This window comes from Chrysoperla carnea, chromosome 3, assembly GCF_905475395.1.
Source record: "Chrysoperla carnea chromosome 3, inChrCarn1.1, whole genome shotgun sequence".
NCBI lineage: Eukaryota > Metazoa > Arthropoda > Insecta > Neuroptera > Chrysopidae > Chrysoperla > Chrysoperla carnea.
Window position 1 is genome coordinate 61,096,820 of NC_058339.1, and position 23,104 is coordinate 61,119,923.

The following is a 23,104-nucleotide window of genomic DNA, read 5'->3' on the forward strand; positions in this document are numbered from 1 at the left end:
AGACGCAAAAATTGTTTAAAATGGTCCAAAATATGAGATAAATAAATTTCAAATAAAATATTTAATTGGAACCACACAATAATCATATTGTTCCATAGAATTGCAACCTTAAGAATGCTATGAAAAATGATTGTCACAACAAATTGTCAATTTTTCGCGTCAAAAAAAAGAAAAATTTATTCCATTTTATAAATGAAACATAGTATATTACATTTGTAATTTAATTAATAAATAAAATAGAATCATATTGGTTCGTTTATTAATAAAAAATAGATTACTCATACAAAAACACATTTGGTTGTTTACAAACCAAAATCAACAAATACAAAACAATAAACATGTCAAAAGGTAGAAGAGTTAGAAATAAAAAAGATAATAAAAGGAAACATGATACAGAGAAAAATGAAAAGGAGAAATGCGATGAAAACAATGAAATTAAAATAATAACAATAGCACAGTCTGTTGTAGAAGAAAATTTTAATAATTTATTTCGAACTGATGAACTGAATGAACTAAAGAAAATTTTAAATACACAAGATTTGGTATTGTCTTTGTTATTCCCATTCTCAAAAAATTAAATTTAGAGAGATTAATTTATGTGATTAAGAAATTAAGGCTCGTATCTACTATCGTGTACCCTTTTAAGATTTGAACGTGCTTTTTAGCCTCGGCCAGCTTTAATTTTCTCGTAGTTTCATAGAAAATAAGTTTTCTTTTAATCTTCTTGAAAGTCTGAATATATAAATTATTGATATGAATAACTAATACTTGAATACTTATCGGCGGTCGGTACTTCAGTAGATTTGTTGTTAAAATTATTAAGTAAAAGTGCATAGAAAATATGACAAATATTTTTCTGCAATATTGTGCAACAAGTGCAGAGAAAATGCTAATTAGACATTTGAGTCGCACAAATTGCGAATACTATTAGTAATCACGAGTTAAATATTTTATTTATGGATGATTTTTCGTGCCTCGGCAAATTATTTCTTTTTTCTGAAGAGTGCCTTTTCGTCATTTTAATTTTCAGGTTTCAATATCTTGAAAACCAAATTGGAAATCAAAAGACTTGCTTTTTCCCTAATATCGTCTTTAACAGAAATTCTAATTAAAATTTGAATTAGTTACTCATTTAATGATTTAATTGAGAACTTTTAGTAATTGATAATTCATAGTACATAATTCATATTTTTTTATTTTTAAAATGCCACTAATTACAATAATTATTTTATTAATGTTAATTATTGTTTATATTAGAGTGAAATACCTTTATTAATTGGTGCAGTAGTTTTGGGAAAATTTGATTTAGTTAAGAAATTATTGAAAGACGGGCATAAAATCAATGATACTGATTCTGTAAGTATATTTCTCTCAGCGACAAATAATCTTTGAGGTACCCATATGTCACCTTAAAAAAAGCTGTAAATTTCAATAAAACTAAAAATCAAGTTTCGACGTATCTTTTAGAATTTCACCACACCTATTGTATGGGCGATAAAAACTAAAAATTTAGAAATGACTGATATGTTATTAGCACGCGGAGCTGATGTAACAATAGCGGATAAGAATGGAGACAATGGAATTTTGCTTGCCATTGATAGTGTTATGTGGGATGAACAGGCTTTCATTAATTTTTGGAATGGCATTAAAAATAGACATTTTGATATAAATTATGGGAATAAAGCAGGCAATACAATTTTACACTTCGCTGTTAAGAGGCAATGGCCGAAATTGGTTGAATTATTAATTGATAGTAAGGTATTTTAAATTTCCCTTTAAAAAATTTCTATATTATAAGTGTCCGGTCTAGTTTCATCGGTATGAGACTCTACTGGATAATTCAATATGTTAATTTGAAAATTCTGTGGGTAATAGTCTGTGAGTTGTACGCTTACGTATACACAATCTCATACTAAAAATGGATTTTGGAGGTATGTTCAATATTTATGTCAAATAATGTTCAAATGCATAATTCCATTAAAATTTTAACTTCGAATTTTGGAACATTTAACCGGCAATTTAATCAATAATAAGTATCTATTCTATAAATATTCGTAGGTAAATGTAAATGCAAAGAATACAAAAGGAGTAACAGCATTAATGATGGCTGGTGCAAGAAATAATGCTTTGTTAATCGAAATACTTCTACGAGGACAAGCAAATATTGCACATGAAGACGATCGTGGATGTACTGCATTATGTTACACAATTGCTTATATTATTCAGAAACGTATTGACCCACCACAATCGAAAGCGTTAGAAAAATTGATATCAATAATAAACAATAATGATACGGATTTAACGCCCGAAGAGTATTTACGACGTCGTGTTAAATTAATTTTAACACCAATTGGCAATGAAAAATTTGCATTTCCACATGTTATATCGACAATTATTTTACCTGTATTTACATTTTTTATTAGACATACACAAATTGGACTAGAAATTCTTCTGTTGGAATTGAATATATTTTCAAAATTACGTGAAGCACTAGAGAAACATATACATTTTCCCGACTATGTTAACGTAATTTTAGCATGTACATTTGAATTGGTGCGTTTTTGCCAATGTTGTGTTGGGGCTGGTGGACTTGTAAATATATCAGAAAAAAGTCTGATGGACATTTTTGTGACAAGTGGTGGTGCTGATATGTGTTTATATGTATTGAAAAGGTATTCTGCACCCAAACTATTCCAGAATAATAAAATTATTCTACCGTACATTGACTCAATTAAATAACCGTACATCGACATTTATTGAGTTAAAACAAATACTCATAGCACTGCATACTTTGTCTTTGATGGGTAGACCAAATCCACAGGAAATGTATAAAAATTCGGGTTTTTAAGATATGAATGGTCAAAGTTTAAATATATAGTTAAAAAACTCTTTCTGGTGATTATATCTGGTGTAATATTCGCCTGAATAAAAAAAAACACAGGAAAAATTGAAGTACATTATATACCAATTAATTTTGTCTGGTTTATTTGAAAATGATTCAAAAACTACAATTATTCTTTTAAGATTTCAAAAAGTTCCAAATAATGGATTGATTGTGGTTTCAGCTTTAATGCCAATCTTTATGGCGTGTCTATCAGAAGGAAAACCTCAATTATGGTTACAAATGCATTATTTTACAATTTTACCATTTTATCAACAGTTTTTGGAAATGTGTGTTGTTTCGTTCAATTTTATTGCAGACGATTATCATATTAAACTTGTACGTAAATAATTTTAACATTATTTATTATCCATTTACATTTAAATTATTGTTAATTCAATACTTTCAAAAGTAACCCAAAATTTGAATAAATTTTGAAATGTGGAAAATATTTATAATTTTAGACTGCGCTCATTTCTCCATCTTCTCGCGGTTAGAAATTAGCAATAATTAAACATCAATGTTTATATTGATCAATAGATTAATTCAACCTTGAAAGCTTGCATTAATAAATTTTTATTTTTAATTGTTTTGAGTTGAGGAGAAATGAGAGTGCGCCACCCTTGCTAATTCAACTTTTCAGAATTATTGTCTTATCCAAAAGGTAAAACGTAAAGTAAGGGCGTTTCGAACATTAATGATTAAACTACAGAACGATGAAAACATGTTAGATAAAAAATCCATCCAAAAATATGAGCTATCCAAACACTACATCGATGTAGTACCCGCGAGAAAAACAAAAAATAATTCAGATGAAATACGTATACAAGAGCATGAAGTGAAAGAAATGACACCTGAAAATGATACCCAACGCAAACTAGTAACATTGGATGAATTCCTTTCAATTCAAGATACTCAAAAAGCAATTGAGTGTAAATCAAATAGTAAACGTATGAAACGTAAAACGAAAGCATGGAAAGCTAAAATAGCAAAAATTCGTAGTGCTGATGTGGCAGAACGTGTTATTTCAAAACCAGATTTAATGCAGAACAGTTTGATTATGGATATGAAAAAGTCTGAAGATTTATCTAAAAGTGATCCACAAAAAACAAATTTAAAAACTCAAAATGCAGATACTTCTTCTAATTGGAACAAAAAAGGTAACGCAAGAAAATATGAGCCTGGGAGAGATTTGTAGAAGAGAAAAAGTTGAACCATTTTTAAGCCTTTTTCAATTGGCATTTTGAAAGAAAAAATTTTTTTTGACAAAAATAGAAAAAATTTGGTTCAAAATCCCAATTCGAGGCTTTGATATTAGAATATTTACTGGGTGAAGTAACTGAGCCTGGACCAGTGTGAATTTACTAGATGCACAGAGCGGGATCTAGTACCTATGTGATTGGGGAAAAAGCTTTATAAATTGTTCAAATCACCACGGGGTGAATCAACGAAAAATTATATAGAGACGTAGATAGAAAAGGCATTAAGATTAATAAAATATCTCGACTTCACATAATTTTCACTGCCCAGGTCTCAGATAATTTTCATTGCCGAGGATAATTTTTTATTTAACTTTTATAAGGTGATATTAAAGATACAATCAAGATTGATATAAAACTAGAACAAGACTCATCAAGTGAAGAAGTTGTTAGCGATGCCGAAAGTGAAGAGCGCCAAATGAATACAAATAATGTAGATGTTATTATGAATAATATTCAAGTATTGTCGGAGTACAATGTTTATTTTAATGATGTCGAAACTACTGTTGCATCAAAAATTCAATGTTTAACATTTTTATTTGAAGATATTGTAGCACGTTATGAACGTAATTGGCAAATAGATAGAGAACTTGGTTATCCAGATTATCAACCTAGTCAAACAACGTCTGGTGATAGCTCTGAGACAATAAGGAATCGTGAAGAACAAATACAAAATTTAAGTGAAATATTATCACAACTAGAAGCTGTATATTTGGCTAGATTACGAGAAAAATTTATAGAAGTTTTAACACGCATCAAACAATTAGCATATTATCGTGATATACGATGTCAAAAATTAATTGAACAATTGCAGGTGATAATAAAATTTCCATATATTATAAGTTTCTTTTTTTGTTTAAGTAGGGCTCGTAACTTTTCATACAATAGAGACACTGTATATTTTTTATTATTTTAAAGAAGAGATTTTAATTGAAATAATTCCTTAGTACATGGACTCTTTGGTGACTATACCTGGAAAATCAGCCGAATTTACTCGCTGAGTCTATGACTGCATTTTCCTGTTACTCATAACTTCTTTCCGTACAGTCGTTGATTGCTGCTTGACTAATCGCATGTTACCAGAATATATCTAAAATTTTATAAATCTTAGATTCATCTATTTTGTATATGGTAAAATAATTGTAGGTAATATTACTAAATCATGAAATACGTGGCGAAACCTTATTAAAATGTGGCTTGGCATCAAAAAATTACAATGAGAACGTTGAAAACAATAATTGGAATAAAAATTATACGGAGAATGTCATCAAAGATAAGTATGCGAAACAAATTATGAACGCCCCAAAAGTACGTAAGGAGGATGTTGATGCAATCAAACAAAAAACTGAAGAATTCGCGTATCATTTAATCGATTCAGTTGAACGATTATTAGAAGATTCAAGTACATCAGTTAGTAGCAAGGATGATGCATCTGAATGTGAACAACCATTTGATGAACTGTTCCCTTATTCGGCGGAATCTTTAAAAGATGATCCACGCCAGACGAATAGTAAACATAACAAGCAATATAATGAAGAAACTATCAATAACATGGAACAATCCAAATTGAAAAGTCATGATGTTTGTGCTAACAGTTTTTTTAATATTTTATCAAATAGTAAAGCAAGACGATCTAAATCAACAGAAGAAACTAGTGATACTTTTCCTAATAATAATAATAATAATAACACTAACAATAATAATGTTACTACAGCAGTTGTGAATTATAATAAATACCAAACACCAGGTATGGAATAAACATATTTTAAGTTGCTTCAATTTCTAGATAACAAACCGTATTTCAATTGCAAAGACGTAATTCCTAGTTAGTATGAAGTTGCGAGGTGGAGGTATTTAATGTTCTCTAAATTAATAAGAGAAACTTATCTGTTACTTTTTAAAAGTGCGAGTTTTTGAAATATTTCGAAGTCCCCTGCTGGATCCTTTTTTTATTCTTTAGCTCGATGAGTATTTAGTAAGGCTCTAGCTAGGAGTTAAATTAGCTTCTCCCACTTGACTTAATTGACTTCTTTCCTTTATTTCTTTTGGGAGCAAAGTGCATCCAGAAGAGCTCTCCAACCGTTGTTCACTTCCTTCGCTTCTCTCTCAATTGCCCTTTTCCATGTTTCTAGAGGTCTCCTTATCCCACTTGGGGGTTGATAAATTAGTTCTTTAATACCTTCTAATGATCAACACTACAAAAACGTAACATTTTTGTTTGTTGGGAGTATTATTTAGTACTGACGTCTCCCGTTCTATAATTTCTCCTTCCCTTTTCTCCCTTGATCATTGCTTTGCTATCGTTATTATGTTTAAAGTTTTATTATTTACATCAAAACTTTCAAGAGTAGTTCCTTAGCTTGTGTTCTATAATTTTGTAGTTGAAACTGTGTTAATATAGGTAATATCTAGAGATTGAGGCAGTTTAGACAGACTATAGTCACAAGAGCTATCACAAACTATTTTTATGCTAGGCATACCATCCCAAACAAGTAACATATTTTGGAAGAAATCGCAAATGCCGATTCCAATACCTGGCCAGCAATCTTATATAAGTCGATGGGATGTATCAATAACAAATCTTCGTAATTACAAAAATTTAAGTATACTTGCATGCGGTGAATTAAGAACCAGTCCAAAGAATGCCCGATTACATTTCATGGTATCATCGGGTGGTAATTTCGGGGATGTTGAATTAGGTTTGGATATACATTGCCGTGCATTAGCTGTAAAACGTATACCCAAACAAAATAATGTTGTATGTAAAATTTTAAAAACTGCAATGAACCCATTGTTGGGTTTACGTCACAAACATTTGTTGCATTATGCCGTTTGCGATTACGATGAAACACAATTGTTGATTGCGTCACCATTATGTGAATATAATATGGGTGAATATTTAATGTGCTTAAAATTGAATCATAGTCTTGTGAATACAGCAACGAGTTTAGCACGACAAATGTTAATCGGTTTACGATATTTACATGAACGCACTTTACCAATTGTTCATGGTAATTTAAAACCATCGAATGTTTTAATCGATTCAGGTGGTATACTTAAACTTGCTGAATTTGGTGTGTATCGTGCATTGTACCAAACTGTGCGACCACCAAAATCATCAATTATTTGGTTTGCACGGGAAACATATGAACATTATGAGAAAACTTCAATTATGTCTTGTACTACATATTCTGATATTCAAGTTGCTGGCATGCTGTTACATTTTATTTTAACTGGAGGTTTACATCCATTTGGTATCGTTGCTGAAGATATCCTTGAGAATATCGTACGGGGTACACCCGATTTGAAAACTGTTGAATGTGAATTGGTTGATCTTGTATCATGGATGTTAATTTATGAGCCATCAGAACGACCAACAGTATCACAAGTATTATCGTAAGTTTTTATCAGTATCACAAGTCATATCATAATATTCCATAACATGTTCAATTTTCATTTCAGTGATCAAAAGTTTTGACTTTGTAATATTTATTTTTTAGACATGTTTATTTTTGGGATTCCGAAAGAAAATGGAGATTTTTATTGGCTTGCGCAGGCATTACTCAACATGGGTCACCAATACCTGTATCATTAAATCATTTACATTCAACGTTAGATGCTTCAGCTGCTCGTGATCATATCAAAGGTGATTGGGTATCGGTGGTTAAGGCAAAATTTCCGGGCATGAGACTACCTGAGGCAACATTTTCTGATACACCAACAGGTTTGTTAAGATTTTTAAGAGCGTGTACAGAAGAACGACAACTGAACAATCGATCACTAGGTGGAATTGATTTACAATCATTTTTCATTGAAGCTTTTCCTGCTTTACCGTTATCACTTTTCAGGTAATTAAAAATAAATATAGATATATTTAAGTTTCATTTTGGACATTTATAAAGCACACAAAGAGAATAATCATAGCTTATTAATTGATACGCAACTACTAATCGTGCCTTATCACTCAAATTTCTCTGAAAATCATACATATTGAAATTAATATAACAATCATTTGATTTTATCATTCTAGGTTACTCGAAACTTCAGAATGGCTAAAACATCCAGTATTTTCACCATTTACAATAGCTACAAGTTAAAAAAAGGAATCTTTTTCTATTGTTTAAATTTTAATTATATTGTGAAACGTTCTTTATCCATATTTTTTACAATTTTCTTTTTAAATATACACTTGTGCGTTTTTAAAGTTTTTTAATGTTAGACTCATTTGTTTTCAAGTCTTGTCTAGAAATTTTTAATAAAATAAAATCATATTTTCTACTGTTTCTACTATTTTATTTATATTGTAAAAGGTTGTTAAATCTAATTTCAAAGACACGATTTTGTGAATGGCTTTTTATTTCAGATCCATATTGATTGATCTAACGGATCTTTTGCATTGTGTGTTGGAGGTAGATAATTTGCACCCAGTGTAGAGGCGCACTGGATGCAAATTATCTATAACTAAAATAATTGAGTAGTTCATAGACATTCAATATTGATTTTTTATATATTTGCTGTCATTGTGATATGTTAAAACTTTCCCGATTGCAGTCATTTATAACTTGTAATTAATTTCATTCACTCTCTTCTTCAATTTGTAACATTAATATTAAATAGGAAACTATAGTGCTGATTATCTAAAAATTAAATAACAATGTTTGTAACTACAAGAGATAGTCATAATTGTTTCTATGCTTACAGTTTGAATAATAGAATAATCTACTTCACAAAATCCCCATGCATGAATTTTTATATTTTGATGATGCATTTGAAATAAAAATAGCTCCATCTGGAAAAAATTACCAAAAATTTGTTTAGCGAATTAATAAAAATAAAACAAAATGCATGTAACACCTGTTGACGTTGTATGTTATGTGAAATAATTTTATGCTTTTGTTTTAATAAAATTACCAATGTTTTTTTCTCCTAGAAATTGTTATAAAAAAGGTTAACTTTAATTCGTTAGAATATGTTTGAATTTTCCGTAAAATCTCTTTTAAATTTTAAATAAAAATTCATCAATTTTAAGTATGTTTTGCAAAGCTTATTCACTTCAAAAAAAATGGAAAATATAATTTAACAATATCCCGTAATATTTATTTTACTACCTACTTATAATTTTTTTGTTTTATTCAATTGTTTCTGTTCAAATTCTTACTTTAAATCCCAACATAAAAGAATTCTTTTAAGCTTGACACGATTGTCTATGTATTTGTCTTGGGATTGTAGCTTCCAGGTTGGGATTTGCCACGCTGGGGTTGGGATTGTAACTCCGAAAAAAATTGGTCGATTTTATGATGCTTTTTTGACTTTCCTGAGACTTTTTCAGAGTTTCTAAGACTCTTTAAAAAGACTTATTCTTTCTTCAAATATTTTTTACACCAGAGTGGTAACGTGCTCTCCAAGTTATGGACTAGTTTTAGGTCGGAGGAAGGTAACACTCCATTCCCAAATAATTCTTCTTTTGAGGAGCGCGGTACTTCGCGTGTCCTACGCCTTTGGCTTGTAATCAATTTTCTTATAGCTTTTGCAAAAATAATGTTTATTTTTTGCAAAAACCATTGCCTATTTTCTAGAATTACATATATTTCATAGGATCTACAGTTTTGATTGTATGAAGGCTATAGCTGTTTATTCTAAATTCATTAGTTTTGAAGCAAATAATACCTATTATTCAGAAATTTTACTGTATACCTCTTTATACACCCCCTGTACGTATAAGAAGGTAAAAAATAAAATAACAGTCGTATGTGTATAATGAATGTATAATAAAAAAAATTACTTCATTTTTTACCATAGTACCAAAAAATATAATTAAAATTAATTGCAATAAAACAATAATAGCATTTATAAAATCACTAAATACTTGTTTACTAAAATCATGAATATTCGAAAGTTTCATTGATTCCGAAGCTGTATAAAAAATCAATAAAATTAATAATATAAATGACGCAGATAATTTTATTAATATAAATGGACCAAACAATTGCACAAAACATTTTCCTAATTTACTTAATAGTTCATTTAAATAACAGAACGTTATAAAATCATTATTGGTTAATAAAAATGGAATAGATTTATTTAACTTATTATATCGACGATATAAACCAATCGATAAATATATAAAATGAATTTCAAATATAATTTCCATTGTAACTGGTATCATATATGAAGCAAAATAAGTAATTTTAAAATTTAAATCGTATAAAACGCTGGCTTCTGATAGTAAAATAATCGATAAGTAAATTAAACCGCAAATTAGTAAATATTTTAATATATTGAATTCCTCTTGAGGAGAAGATGCCATATATTTCGTAAAATATTTATCAAAATTCATTTGCCAAAATATAAATTGACAATATAAATGTTGATTACAAATCACTGCTGTCCAATAAAACAATGCAGTTAAATAGTCGAAATAAATTTGTAATGTAGCACTGAAACTATCTATCGATGAATGATATGTGTAACCAATATTTTTCCGATCGTTATCTGCATATTTTAAATTGAACGTATATAGACAAATTAAACATATTATGTAATATGTTGAATGTTTTATCTGATTGTGTTTGGTAGATTGGTTAACTTTACAAAAGGTTGTGACACCGAATAGATTTGATATTAAACATAATAATTTTAGTAAATAAGTATCTTTTAAAAAATTCATCGTTTCATCTATGAATTACACTTTGCATGAAGTGGTCAAATTTAATAAATAAGTGTCTTTAATACAACTTCAATTACCCTTAATCAAGTAATAACGTAATAGTCTGCACTTATTGTAATAAATTATTATTATAAAATAATATATTGATATTGTTAGTACCGGTAATCGAAAGAGCACATAGGCTGAAAAAACACCACAACGCGAAATTATATTTTAATTGTGTTAAAAAAGATATCACAACGTCGTAAACTGGATACGAAATAAACAAATTGTGGGGAATATGACATGGGTAGGCAATACAAACAGCTTTCTGATTTGAAAATTTTTAGTAAAATTTATTCTTCGACTTAACTAAGTAAATTTCTAGAGCACTAAGCCGTAAATTATCTTAGCGATTACTTTTTTGACATTGGGACGTTACGTCTTCGATCTCGGTAACCGCCATATGTCAGCAACTGACGGAGGTGTTCAATCGATTAAAATATTTTTAAAATCTGGATAATAACCGCTAACGCTAACGATAAAACCTCCATGGATGAGCAACTAAGCAAGTCTCAATATACAAAAATTTGGATGTAAATAAAAAGTTGCGAAAATATTTTTGCTGAATGGCGAAAATATTTGTAAGTATGGCCCACTTTTAGTCATACCAACTTTATCACCAGATAATAAATTTCAGTAAATTTTTATTTCTATAACATAGCTTGTAGGCTAGGTTATATTGGCTTTCCACGGCGAATACACTTAACCCACAGGAATAATCTGGGAATTATCAGGGTTAATCTTCTTCAAATACATACCATGCACTACACCAGCCTACCACAACTATTAATTATATTAATTGTTGTTTCGGCGGGAATCGAACCCGCTACGGAATTGGTTGCGCTTTAACCAACTGAGCCACTAAAGTGGAATTGTGTAATAGATAGAAGAATTAATTTATTATTATTTAATTAAGAAAGAAACATGTTCGAAATTCAATTATTATTTGAATTGAATCGAATTATATTTAATAAATCATTATTAGCAATGCTGTTGGCCTCGTACCCGAAAACACACATTGGCTGAAAAAATGACCACAATTCGAAATTAAAAATACCTATATTAACACTTGGGAATATATGTATTTAAGCGAGGCATGTACACACAGCAGTAAACGCGTATTATTGTGATGCTGTTGTGTTTTTAGAATCATATTAGATGTATATTCAAATAAACAATACCATTATTGAGTCATTGTAGAGAGCGATGTGGGAAGTGCGAGTGCACGTAAAGTGTTCCGATTTTCGAATATTCCGATTATCGAGTCTTTACTGTATAACTAAGGTAAAATAATGCAAATTTATGACGTTTTGTTGATTGCTACTCCAATTATATTGCAGTTAAATATTGTTAATTGTTTTAGCTTTTAACTAAACAAACCAATAGAAAAATAGTTGGGTAAAAATTATCAAAACTCATGGTCACTCGGCGTCCATAAAAACTATAATAAAATAGTTGATTAAAAAACGGATAGATAAACGTAAATTTACATGCAACAGTAACTTCCTGTAATCACCTCATGAATACAATAGGTACATTATTGTATATCGACAATAATAACTATATACGTTTGTTGACCATTGTCAATTCGTGTGTCATTTCATTATTTATTTCATTTAGTGATAGTAGTGAATATTGATTTGATATAAATATCTATCTAATTTAAAATACATCGAAAATTATTAAAGATTCAGTTTGAAAAATGACTACGATAGATATCGGTGAATTACAAATGGTTTCAAAACATTCCTTAATTAATGGATATCCCACTGATTATGATCCTTCGTCAAGACCAATTATAAGAGATTGTGGTTGTGCTTTTAGATTTACTACGACGTTTAGAAAAAATCGTTTGCGAACAGCTGGTAAGTTTTATTTCAAAATTTACGTCATGTATTAAGAAATATAACGTATACTTATAGTAAAAATATTCACCATAAACATTTTAATATTGATTTAGACAATTGCTTTGTTTAGGCGCAAATAAACATTTTTTAAAATCAAAAGATCAGCGTACATTTTGGCAGCTCACATTTGACTAAGAGCAGAAATTTGAGAGTTGATTTTCAAGGCCACAACTTTAATCCTTTGTCAATTTACAGATTAAAAACGAACGACTTTTAATAATAATAAAAGGGTTTAACTCCGTTTTCAGACATACATCTAACCCGGTTTAACCACTTTTTTAAATCTGAATATAGCTTAAACCCTACTTTTGCACATGTTAAAAGCTACTTCTGCAAATGCATTGGTTTAACTTTCATTTTTCACAAAAAACCGAAAATATTAATTTTCCAAATAATCCTCTCATCTTAAATACAAAAGTCTAGAAATCAATAGAAAGAAATGAAAAAAAAATTCACAGCTATCCAGGATTGCCTAATTGTACTATTTTTCTCGAATTAGTCCATTTTTATATTCTTGAGCTGCTTTAAAAAATGTTTGTGCTACAAAAATTTTGCTCCTCATTGTAATATATTATTGGTTGAAATTAATGAGGCTCTTTAAGGGTACTACATTAGGCTCTTTATCATCACAGATGGGACTACTTGATAGAATTATTTCTGGCAACTCTGCGGCTACTGACAGTCGAACCCGGGCCTCTAAGTGTCACACCTAACATCACGCATGAGCCACATTTTAGCAAAATTTTATTTTTAAAATCAAAGTATTCCGTTCATTCAAGTAAACATTATATAATCATTCCGAATTTATATATTAATTCGAAATGATTCCGTTACAATTTATAGGTCCTATGAATTCATGAAAATTGGACGTTTTTTTGAGAAAATTATTTCGTATTGTTTTTCAGTACGACCACGTAAATCAAGTAGAAGTAAAAGTATTCAAAAAATAAAAGACGAAAATGAATCAAAAGTCAACATCTCTGATGAGCAGTTTCAACCTGTGCCTGAGTACGTATAATTAAATTTTTTACAATTTTGCATAATAATAAATAATATGTTATATAATATATTATGAAAGGATTAAAATCAGTAAAAGAAGTATCATTGAAAAAGAAGATTAACAAAAAATTAGGTGCAAACTAATCAAGATGACAAAAAATAATGAGATTTTACTTCCAGTATTGTTATATAGAATAAAATATAAAAATAAAATTTTTATTAAAATGCAAACATTACCCAAAAAAATTATCATGTAACGTATAATATTTTATATTAATTATATTTATTTAGCTCATACAAAAATCAATAGTTATTGAATTTAATGTTTCCTATCAATTTGATTTGTTATCAATTATAATTCAATAAAAATTGTTATCAATTAATATTAATTATTATTATTGAAATAAACAGGGCTTAACAAAAAATTATTTTGGGATTTTACTTTTTTCGGTTACAAAAGGTTTATTTTGTTTTTAAGTGAAATTTTATTCGCATTAATTAAACCTAGAATTGGCACCGCCAAAGTTCTTCAAAACCGAAGTCTTTGGTTTAAAAAATTTTCGAACTCTTAACCACACTGCATAAAGTTATATTTTTTACTTAAAATTGGAGAATCTATACTTTCGTACGAAGACAGGACTTGAAAACTAGAAACCAGGGATTAAATTGTTTAATGATATTTTAAATATTCAAAGCCTTAAAATTGGGTAAGCTGTTTAATCAGAAATAATTGTTAAGAAATATCGTTTGATTTCCTGAACTTTTGATAAATACTGCTAATATTTTTTGCTTAAATTCCCGAAAATAAATTGTTAACACACACTTTTCGTTTAAATATTTAATCTTACTCACAGATAAGCATAATTGAGATCAGTTCAAAAACATAAAATAAAGGAGTAACCATCAGAAAGAATCGAGTGTATTTGATCGCGCTTCCCGTTATACAGAATTTAATTTTATTATTTGCAATTTCTTATTTTTGTAAGAAACATCCAATACAACTTTTGGAAAACCCTACTAAATACAGTATTATTCTTTTTAGAGATTCTAAAAACATGTGTACTGAAACTGTTGAGGATACAATGAAATATTCTGGCTATAAACAGTAAGTTGGGCATTAATATCATTTTACGAATATTGAATTTAGTTCTTTATTTATTTTAGGTATTCCGTAAAATATTTATATGATTATAAAACATGTCCAGTATTGTATAAATCAACTTTAACAATACCATTTAATACGGAGGAAGAAACATTATTTAGAGAAGAAATACTTTATCAAGTAAATTGATCAAAAAATTTGGTGACTTCGTTATTATCATTTATAAGAAAATGGTTTAGTTAATTTCACTGAAATTTAATTATCAATTACACTCAATATGCAATGAAAACTTTTAAAATTTGAACCTTGAACCCCAGGTTGAACGTACAGGCCATTGACCAAAACATCCGCAGGCCAGTGCTAACTCGTGCCCATTAGAGGCATGACCAATCTATAGTTGACAGGGTGGACGCCAGCACAAAGTGAATTTAAGAGCCAAAAAACTGACAGATTCGTGCTATTCGACCCCATAACAAGCATGGTCACACCCGCAGATCACAGAATAAATGCAATCACAGGGTTAACGCGAAGAACAAAAACATGCAGACTGTTATGTTCACTCTTTCTACAGTTCTAATTCCTCAAGGTTCAAATTACATAACTTCAATTTTCAAAGTTATTCTGTTCGGCACCAAGTAAATGTAGAGGCTGTTATAAGACAATGTTCCTCGAATATAGGCTGACCATAAGATTTACAAACTTTTTTTCCGACTCAACTGACCACGGGGGATACGTACTTATACTTAGGTCATAAAGTAAATTATATTACAAATACAGCAAATAAAGAATTTATTCTTTTAGTTTGATTTTTCTAGCCAATTTTTGCAAAATTTATTACATTTACATGCTAAGAAATTCTAATTTACAATGCTTCCATATGAAATTTTCAGTGTAAATTGCAAACCTTTTTTTTCAAGGATAGAATCGAGGTCGTTTAATGTACAAATTTATTTTAGCAAAGTTAATTTTCAGAAAAAAATATATGCAAAACGGGTAATAGAAACGGTAACAACAATAACAAATGGACCTATTTACAAAGCAACCATACATATCAATTGCAATAGCGGAGATTACGTTACTTTGGATAATAATTTTAAGACTGACCAAGCTGACTCTGAATGTTAATTATGAATAGAATTTGACGGAAAGTACAACACGTTTTTATTTTATAATTATAACGAAATATAGGATTTAAATAATTTTGTTTTTGTAAATAAATAAGAATAAATCAATGTTATTTAGTACTAAAGGTCGATTCAGATTATAATATTATTGTTTGTTGTTAATTCCTCAAACGCAGGAATACCATATTCGAAATCTGAATCGATCATTAATTAAATAAAATTACATGTCAATATTTTTCAATAAAAATAAACTCTAGATAAATTATTAACATTTTTATTTGAATATGATTACAATATTATAATTATAACTTCTTCAAACCAACACAAAACCCATCGAAACTCTAAGGAAAAATTTACATTATCATTTTAGCATTTAATCTATTTTGATTTCCTTGTACAGGATGTCTTGTTTAAAGCGTGATAATTGGGGCACGTGCTATTTTAAAGATTATTTAGGTTAAGGGTTCAAGCCATTTAGGATTGAAACATCTTTTTTTTTTTTTGCTTAAAAAATAGTTTGAAAAAAATTTATTCATAGCTTAAGTCATTAGATTTGTTATTTTTATAGAATACAATCATGATCTGTTGTTTAAGTTTTAACAACGCGGGGATAGTTTTTCTTGATAGTCTCAAGTGATCCAAACATGCCGTAAATGACATAGTAAAAGCAATTTACGCAAGTTAATTATCCTGTATTTAAAATTAATTATAAGTCAAACTATTTATATATATATGTAAATAACAACTTAAGTTTTTGCTTGAACTATTTTGCAACAAAATCTCAAGTTCGCGGATTGTTACCAATGTCTTGTGTTGATTTTTGGAAAACTTTAAATATCTATATGTATTTATTTAATGATCAAACTCATTTCTCATAAAATCATTTATTTGATTCGTTCACACCTATCACAAACTTATATTAAAACATAGAACTCGGTTGAATGTAGATATCATGGAGACTACACAAGGAGATCGAATTATTTGTATCTCTAGTGTCGTTAGTCTTCTTTTTACGCCAAAGTGCATTGCACGAAATAAATACAAAAATATATGAACATAAGAAAGAAATATTACATAAATGCGTTATATTTTCTAAACCAAACTCGCGCCTTACACTCGTTCTGCACTCCTTTTGCACTATCCCGATGCAAAAGGATCACTACTTACATCATATTTGTGACAGTCATTTGGTTACATGGAGTTCGATCCCTTTGTGTAGTCTCCATGCTTGATATGACAAACTTTAGCTATATTTTTATGATACAAATAAACGACGAGGACAATTTTTGTAACATAAGAGATATAATTATAACACACAGGATAATATTTATTGGGTGGTCTAAATTTAATATAAATCTATGATAGATATTTTAGTTCTACTCTGTGCTTCAATTAAATCACATATATTACAACACTTCTTTCGTAACAGACGCAGGGCTGGGCGTAGAACTTAGAGAACTTAAAGTTTCTTCTTTTATTTTAGATGATTTATTAGAATCTGTAGTTACATCTTTTTGTTCTTTTTTAATTTTTTCTTTCCCTTCTTTACCTTCTTTCTCTTTATTGTGTTTATGATCATGCTTATGTTTGTGTTTATGTTTATGTTTTTTCTTATCCTTCTTCTTTTTATTTTTCTGAAAATAATATTAAATATAAAACCGAGGATCCAGTGAAAAGTTAACATAAATCGTAAAAATGTTTATTATGATAAAATGTTTAATTACCTTTGTTGGATCATTTTTATCTTTATGATGTTTCATATCTGTTTGTTGTTTTTGGAACATTCCTGGTTCGAAACCAACAGGACCTGACTGTCCCATAATTCCGGGTAATGATGCCGAATTATCAGAAAAGTATTCTTGTTTTACTGGTGTTGCCACAACTTGCGTTGATTGTGGTAAAATTCTTTGAATAGACATACTTTGTTGCATGTTTTCTTCCTAAAATCAAAACACTCATCTTTAACCTAAAAATCTTAAAAGTTTTAAAGTTAATCAAATTAGGTATACCTTAACTTTTACTTTATGGGGTTCATTTGCAGAAACTATATCTAAAGCGGTTATTTCAACTTTGTCATCGGTATATACGTTATGTATTTGTTGTGGAATTTGTTGAATTTCCAACAATGGTGATTCAGCTCGTCGCTTTATTGCCTTTTCTACCTCTCTTACAATATTAGATGTTGGTACTGGCTGTGGCCGGGGTATAACTGGTTTAGGCTTAAAAAAACATATAAAAATGTTAATGAGGCATAAAAATGAAATAGTTTGTAGGAATGTTTCTAGCTACTGATAATATACTATACTATACTTTACTGATTTACTACTAATACTGATAATATACTAATAATCAAAATTTCTTTTGTTCTTAAAAAACAAAAAAACCTCATCGGTCCAATATTATATAAAAAAAATTATCTTACTTCATGTTGTTCCACTTTTTGTGGCTTAATTAACGAAGCCAATTCTGGTACAGGTAAGCAAACTGGTCGCTTTGTACCATAGAGCGTATAATACAAATCAACTAAATCACAACGTAGCTTTGTATCGTGTGACAACATCCCACTAAAAAACATTAAAAATATTTTATGGATATATAAAAATTTAAATTCTATATTTAAAAAAAAACTTAAAAAATATATTTACTTAATATTATTCCAAATTCTGTGAACTAATTCTTCACGGTCTAAACGTTGACGATGTGCTCTATCAAAAGGTGGTTGTTCAATCAAAAATCGAGCAAGTCGATGACGTACACCTGGATCAGGATCATTTTCAACAATGTCTAAAAGATCTGATAAATCATTCCAACGTCCATCCACTCGAACAAAATCAACCAAACATTCTAAAGCAGCAATTCGTACATCTGTAATAAATAATTAATGGATAATTATAGTAATCAAGTAAAATAGAGAATAGCTGCCCCTTTTTGGGATATAAAATATCGAAAAATCAATTTCCTTAAAGACTTATCAATTGGCTAAAGAAATTTATTTATATTTAAAAAAAAAATTAGATTCCTTCGAGCCGGATTTGAACCAGCGACCTATGGATTACTATTGATTTTAAACCTCTACAGTCCACCGCTCTACCAACTGAGCTATCGAAGGTTGTGGTAAATATATCTTAAAAAAGATATTGATATAAACTTTTTTTTTTTAATCTTAAGGAATTTAATAAACATCTTTTGTAATATTTTATACCCAATAATAAGTAAAATCAAATTTTTAATAATTCTTACCAACAAATTGTCCATACTCGGCATAATTTTTAAATAAATTTGCACTACTTGGCAAATGTCCGAATTTTTGTAATTTACGAATTGCATATAAACATGCAACAGTTACTGTATATTTATAACATGGCAACATTTTCTCCAAATTTAATATTCTCGTCACTTCTTCTAATACTAATTTCGTATCAGCGCTAAGTGATTCAGCAGTATTTGCTGTACCAGGTTGTACAACAGATACAACTGGTGTTACTGTTTCACCTAATGCTTCAACTAACATTGCACGATAATAATTATCAGAATAGCGATTTTTGCTATTGTCATTATATTTAAATAAATCGAGTAAAAATCGTATCACTTCGGGTGGACAAATGCCATGTGCATTTCTTAGTCCAGCCATAGCTAATGGAATTGTTTTTTGTAGAAAATAATGTTGAAAATTTGTAAAATTATTTTGTCGTATTATATGAGGGCATGAGAATGAACCAAATAATTTTCTAAAAATTGCTAACATAGCTGGAGGACCTGCCCAATTAGATACCATAGTGTTTGCAACCTAAAATCGTAGATAATTTTTTAGACAAGTGCTTAAATTTAAGTAATGTTAGAAATACCTTTGTTAAACATCGTGCAGCTCGACATCGAACTTTATAAAAACATTGTTCATTTTCAATTGTATCTGTTAATGCTAATCTCGTGGCTGGTGTTGGATACCGTTCTAAAGCTGCGATTGCTTCCATTTGTGCGGTAACATCACGTTCATGTCGTAACTGATATTGCCAATGATAATCAGCTTGTTCAATGATGGTCGAACGTAATAATGTCATTTCAGGATCGAGGCGTATCCATAAAACCGGCGAATCACTAAAATAAAAAATTTCATTTGGTTTTAGCGCTGGCTATTTTGTTTTAGCATATTCTATTTAAAATCTGAAAAAAAATTGCTGGACCAAGAGACGGCTGAAATCCTTGGTCCATATGTAATAGTCCATATGTAAGGAAAAATATGATTGCCTGGATGAAAAATGACCCAAGTTGAGGCAATTTGGAATTAAAGTTTTATTTTTAAGAAACAATCATCAACAAATGATATTTTTCATTTCAAGTAATTCTAAAAAACCATTTGAAAATGGAGCAACAATGAAAATTACTTACTCCATTGCACTTAAATCCATATCAACTTCTTCTCCTGTACACAAAGGAATTTTTTTCTTTTTATTTCTTCTACTTTTTGAATGGCAAGTAATATCAGCTTTAACAACCGTATTTTCAATTTGAAGTGTATGTTTAAATGTGCCATCCAATTCCTGTATGGTGACTAACAGTGGTCCCACATATTTTCTTATTCCACACTGAGTTGTTGCATCTTGTCGAATTTCCAATTCCACAGTGTTTCTAAACATTAATTTTATTTAGAAAATCAATTTAAAGTTTATAATAAGTTATATAATACCTTTTTCGATTAAAAACGGAACTCAAATGAAATCTTGCATGTCCGCCAGTACGAACCCATTGATCGATAAATACAGCCATATCTTTTCCTGTTACCGTGAATATTGCTTTTGTGAATACGTTAGTGCTGATTAACATATGACTCCACAAGCCACTGCCAATTTTTTGCGAAGCAGCATTTACCGCTAAAGACAGTTGTTTATTAAATACTTGCAACAGTAATTCTTGTCCAATCCGATGTTCTAACATACGAATAACAAGATGTGATTTTTTATGCATAATTTCCACGTATTTTGGAGACATTGTATGGAAATTTCTTATAGGAAAGTAAAAACTCGAATCAGCTGGTTTTTGTGCAACTGATGGTTGATTTAACGTCGTTGGCAACGGTGCCGGTGCCTGACTGGGATCTAATATAATACCACCAAATTTTTCTTCATATTTAACTACCTCTTGTAATTCCTGTTGAATCCATTCTCGGTATTCATTGTTACCAAAACATTTTTTTGCATATAAACCACATAAATATAATGCAATACCTTTTGGTAGCCAAATATCGGACCAATTTTGTATTGTTATAAAACAACTAAAAAATTGTTCGGCAATAGCTAAAGCCATCGCTTTACGCGATATGTATTGTTGATCGATAATAGCTGCGGAATGAAGTAAATTTGTACTAAAAACAGTCATTGTGGCATATGCAGATATGTCTTGTTCCACTTCATCTACAAATACTTGTTTATAACATGAAAACGGATATCGATTGGCTAAAGTTTCTTCATAAAATTCGAATGCTTCGTGCATATATCTTGTTGTTACTTTTAATAATGGTAATAATTGTGGAAGACAGAAGTGTGTGACTTCATGCATAAATGGATCCACGTATATTTCGAAAGGTCTAAAATGTAACAAACGTTTAATTTTTAGAAACTGAATCAAATTTTTTTTAAATATTGAAACTTACCCTACAGCCAAAGCGATATTTGGAGCACAAACTGGTACATTCACAGTATAATGGAAAGTTTTACGACGTAGATCAGGCGTGTAGACAACTTCAATTAAATCACCACATGATACAGCTGTCATACTGTCATCAACAGTAAATTCTAATTTCCACGTACAAGGTTCAGCATAGCTATCAACACATGGAAACCATAATCGTGACGAATTTCCATGTGTATATGTAAACATATGCGCTGCTCTCTGTAAGGTCAAATATATAGATGTAATAGGCATATATACTATTACTATACAGGGTGACACAAAAGTGACGTTGCATTGCCTTGTAATTATTTTGCTAATTTGATTTTCTTTCCTTTTCAAAATCCTGAAGTACATTTGGAAGATACACAATAGTCAGCGAGAAAGGGATTGGTAAACGTTTGTTCCTTTTTTACCCTTTACATGTCGATAATAGGCAAAAGGGAAAATTTTCAACAAAAAAATTATCCAAATCTGTTGACTATAAATGGATTTGAAGCTAAAACCCTAACTTGGTTGATTAGGTTATAAAAACAAGGTATAACAATGAAAATACATACCTCAACTAAAGTTCCTTCACATTCTGGAACCACAAAATGTACTCCTCCTTGTGGCTGTTCTAGAGAAAATTCTATACCAATCCGTAAACCACGTCCTTCTGCAACTATATGAGATGCTTCCGGGGGTATAGTTACTAATAATTCCCCAGCATTATTATCTGGATCAACTTTTAGAGCAGCGGAAAGGTGATGATTTGAGAAAAAATCAAGAGATCGTCTAAAATTTAAAAAAAGTATGTAGTCTATACTTTTAGTAATTTTTTATGTAAACTTACGTTTTAGTATCTCCTTGACAAATATCCAAAAAGGGATCAAAATATTGAAATGGAGCTTCATATGTTTCGTTTAATGATATTCTATACACACGACATTGTTTCGCATTGAGTTTAATGTGTCTTAAATTATCACGTAGCGGCACGATTGTTAATTCAACAAAACCCTAAATAAAATAAATTCAAATTATCATAAAATTTTCTTTAAATTTCTTGATGTAAAGAGTAAAGACTTACAATGATACTTTTACGTTCAAAACTGATGCCGGTTAAACTTAATATTTGATGGGCTGTAAACATTGAATAATTTTTAATAATTTTAAATATGCAATTGAAGTCTGTAATACTTATAATTTATATGGTCGAATATTGTCGGCAGTTTTTTCTTTTCTTGGTTTCGGCGTTTGCTGCATTTTGATGACTTTGATGCATACACTTAAGTTATGTGATTGGAATAGACATAAAATGAAATGCAAAGAGCATGAAATGTTAATATAATCCTTTATTTTGTACTATCAACAACATTTTAAAATGCCGCATAGGTTATTTTATGTTTAATAACAAAAACGATCTAGGTTCTAGAATGACATTTTAATTGGCTGTGTTCTACTAAGTCAGTTACAAAAT

General features: G+C 29.5%; 3 protein-coding genes and 1 non-coding gene across 4 annotated transcripts; 2 read left to right on the plus strand and 2 right to left on the minus strand.

Moving 5' to 3' along the window:
• The first annotated feature begins 338 nt into the window (after positions 1 to 338).
• LOC123296154 lies at positions 339 to 8,237 on the plus strand. The gene is made up of 11 exons (XM_044877616.1): positions 339 to 542; positions 1,258 to 1,356; positions 1,468 to 1,758; positions 2,059 to 2,672; positions 3,025 to 3,220; positions 3,546 to 4,075; positions 4,519 to 4,954; positions 5,287 to 5,887; positions 6,615 to 7,536; positions 7,641 to 7,988; positions 8,171 to 8,237. The coding sequence occupies exons 1-11, from the start codon at positions 339 to 341 to the stop codon at positions 8,235 to 8,237; spliced, it is 4,308 nt and encodes a 1,435-aa protein (XP_044733551.1).
• Positions 8,238 to 12,551: 4,314 nt separating this feature from the next.
• On the plus strand, positions 12,552 to 16,196 carry LOC123296155. The gene is made up of 5 exons (XM_044877617.1): positions 12,552 to 12,714; positions 13,662 to 13,764; positions 14,798 to 14,860; positions 14,920 to 15,037; positions 15,830 to 16,196. The coding sequence occupies exons 1-5, from the start codon at positions 12,552 to 12,554 to the stop codon at positions 15,980 to 15,982; spliced, it is 600 nt and encodes a 199-aa protein (XP_044733552.1). The 3' UTR covers positions 15,983 to 16,196.
• A 49-nt stretch (positions 16,197 to 16,245) lies between these two features.
• On the minus strand, positions 16,246 to 23,072 carry LOC123295178 (transcription initiation factor TFIID subunit 2). Its single transcript, XM_044876425.1, has 14 exons — positions 22,829 to 23,072; positions 22,715 to 22,769; positions 22,481 to 22,644; positions 22,206 to 22,422; positions 21,629 to 21,867; positions 20,666 to 21,562; positions 20,368 to 20,607; positions 19,827 to 20,076; positions 19,222 to 19,768; positions 18,627 to 18,846; positions 18,404 to 18,545; positions 17,991 to 18,200; positions 17,706 to 17,921; positions 16,246 to 17,615 (listed from the first exon to the last, which is right to left on the minus strand). Exons 1-14 carry the CDS (start codon positions 22,888 to 22,890, stop codon positions 17,388 to 17,390), a joined length of 3,687 nt encoding a protein of 1,228 aa, XP_044732360.1. The 5' UTR covers positions 22,891 to 23,072; the 3' UTR covers positions 16,246 to 17,387.
• Trnay-gua lies at positions 18,999 to 19,090 on the minus strand. The gene is given in 2 exon segments: positions 18,999 to 19,034; positions 19,054 to 19,090. It is a non-coding gene; the product is annotated as a tRNA-Tyr (tRNA).
• Positions 23,073 to 23,104: the final 32 nt, after the last annotated feature.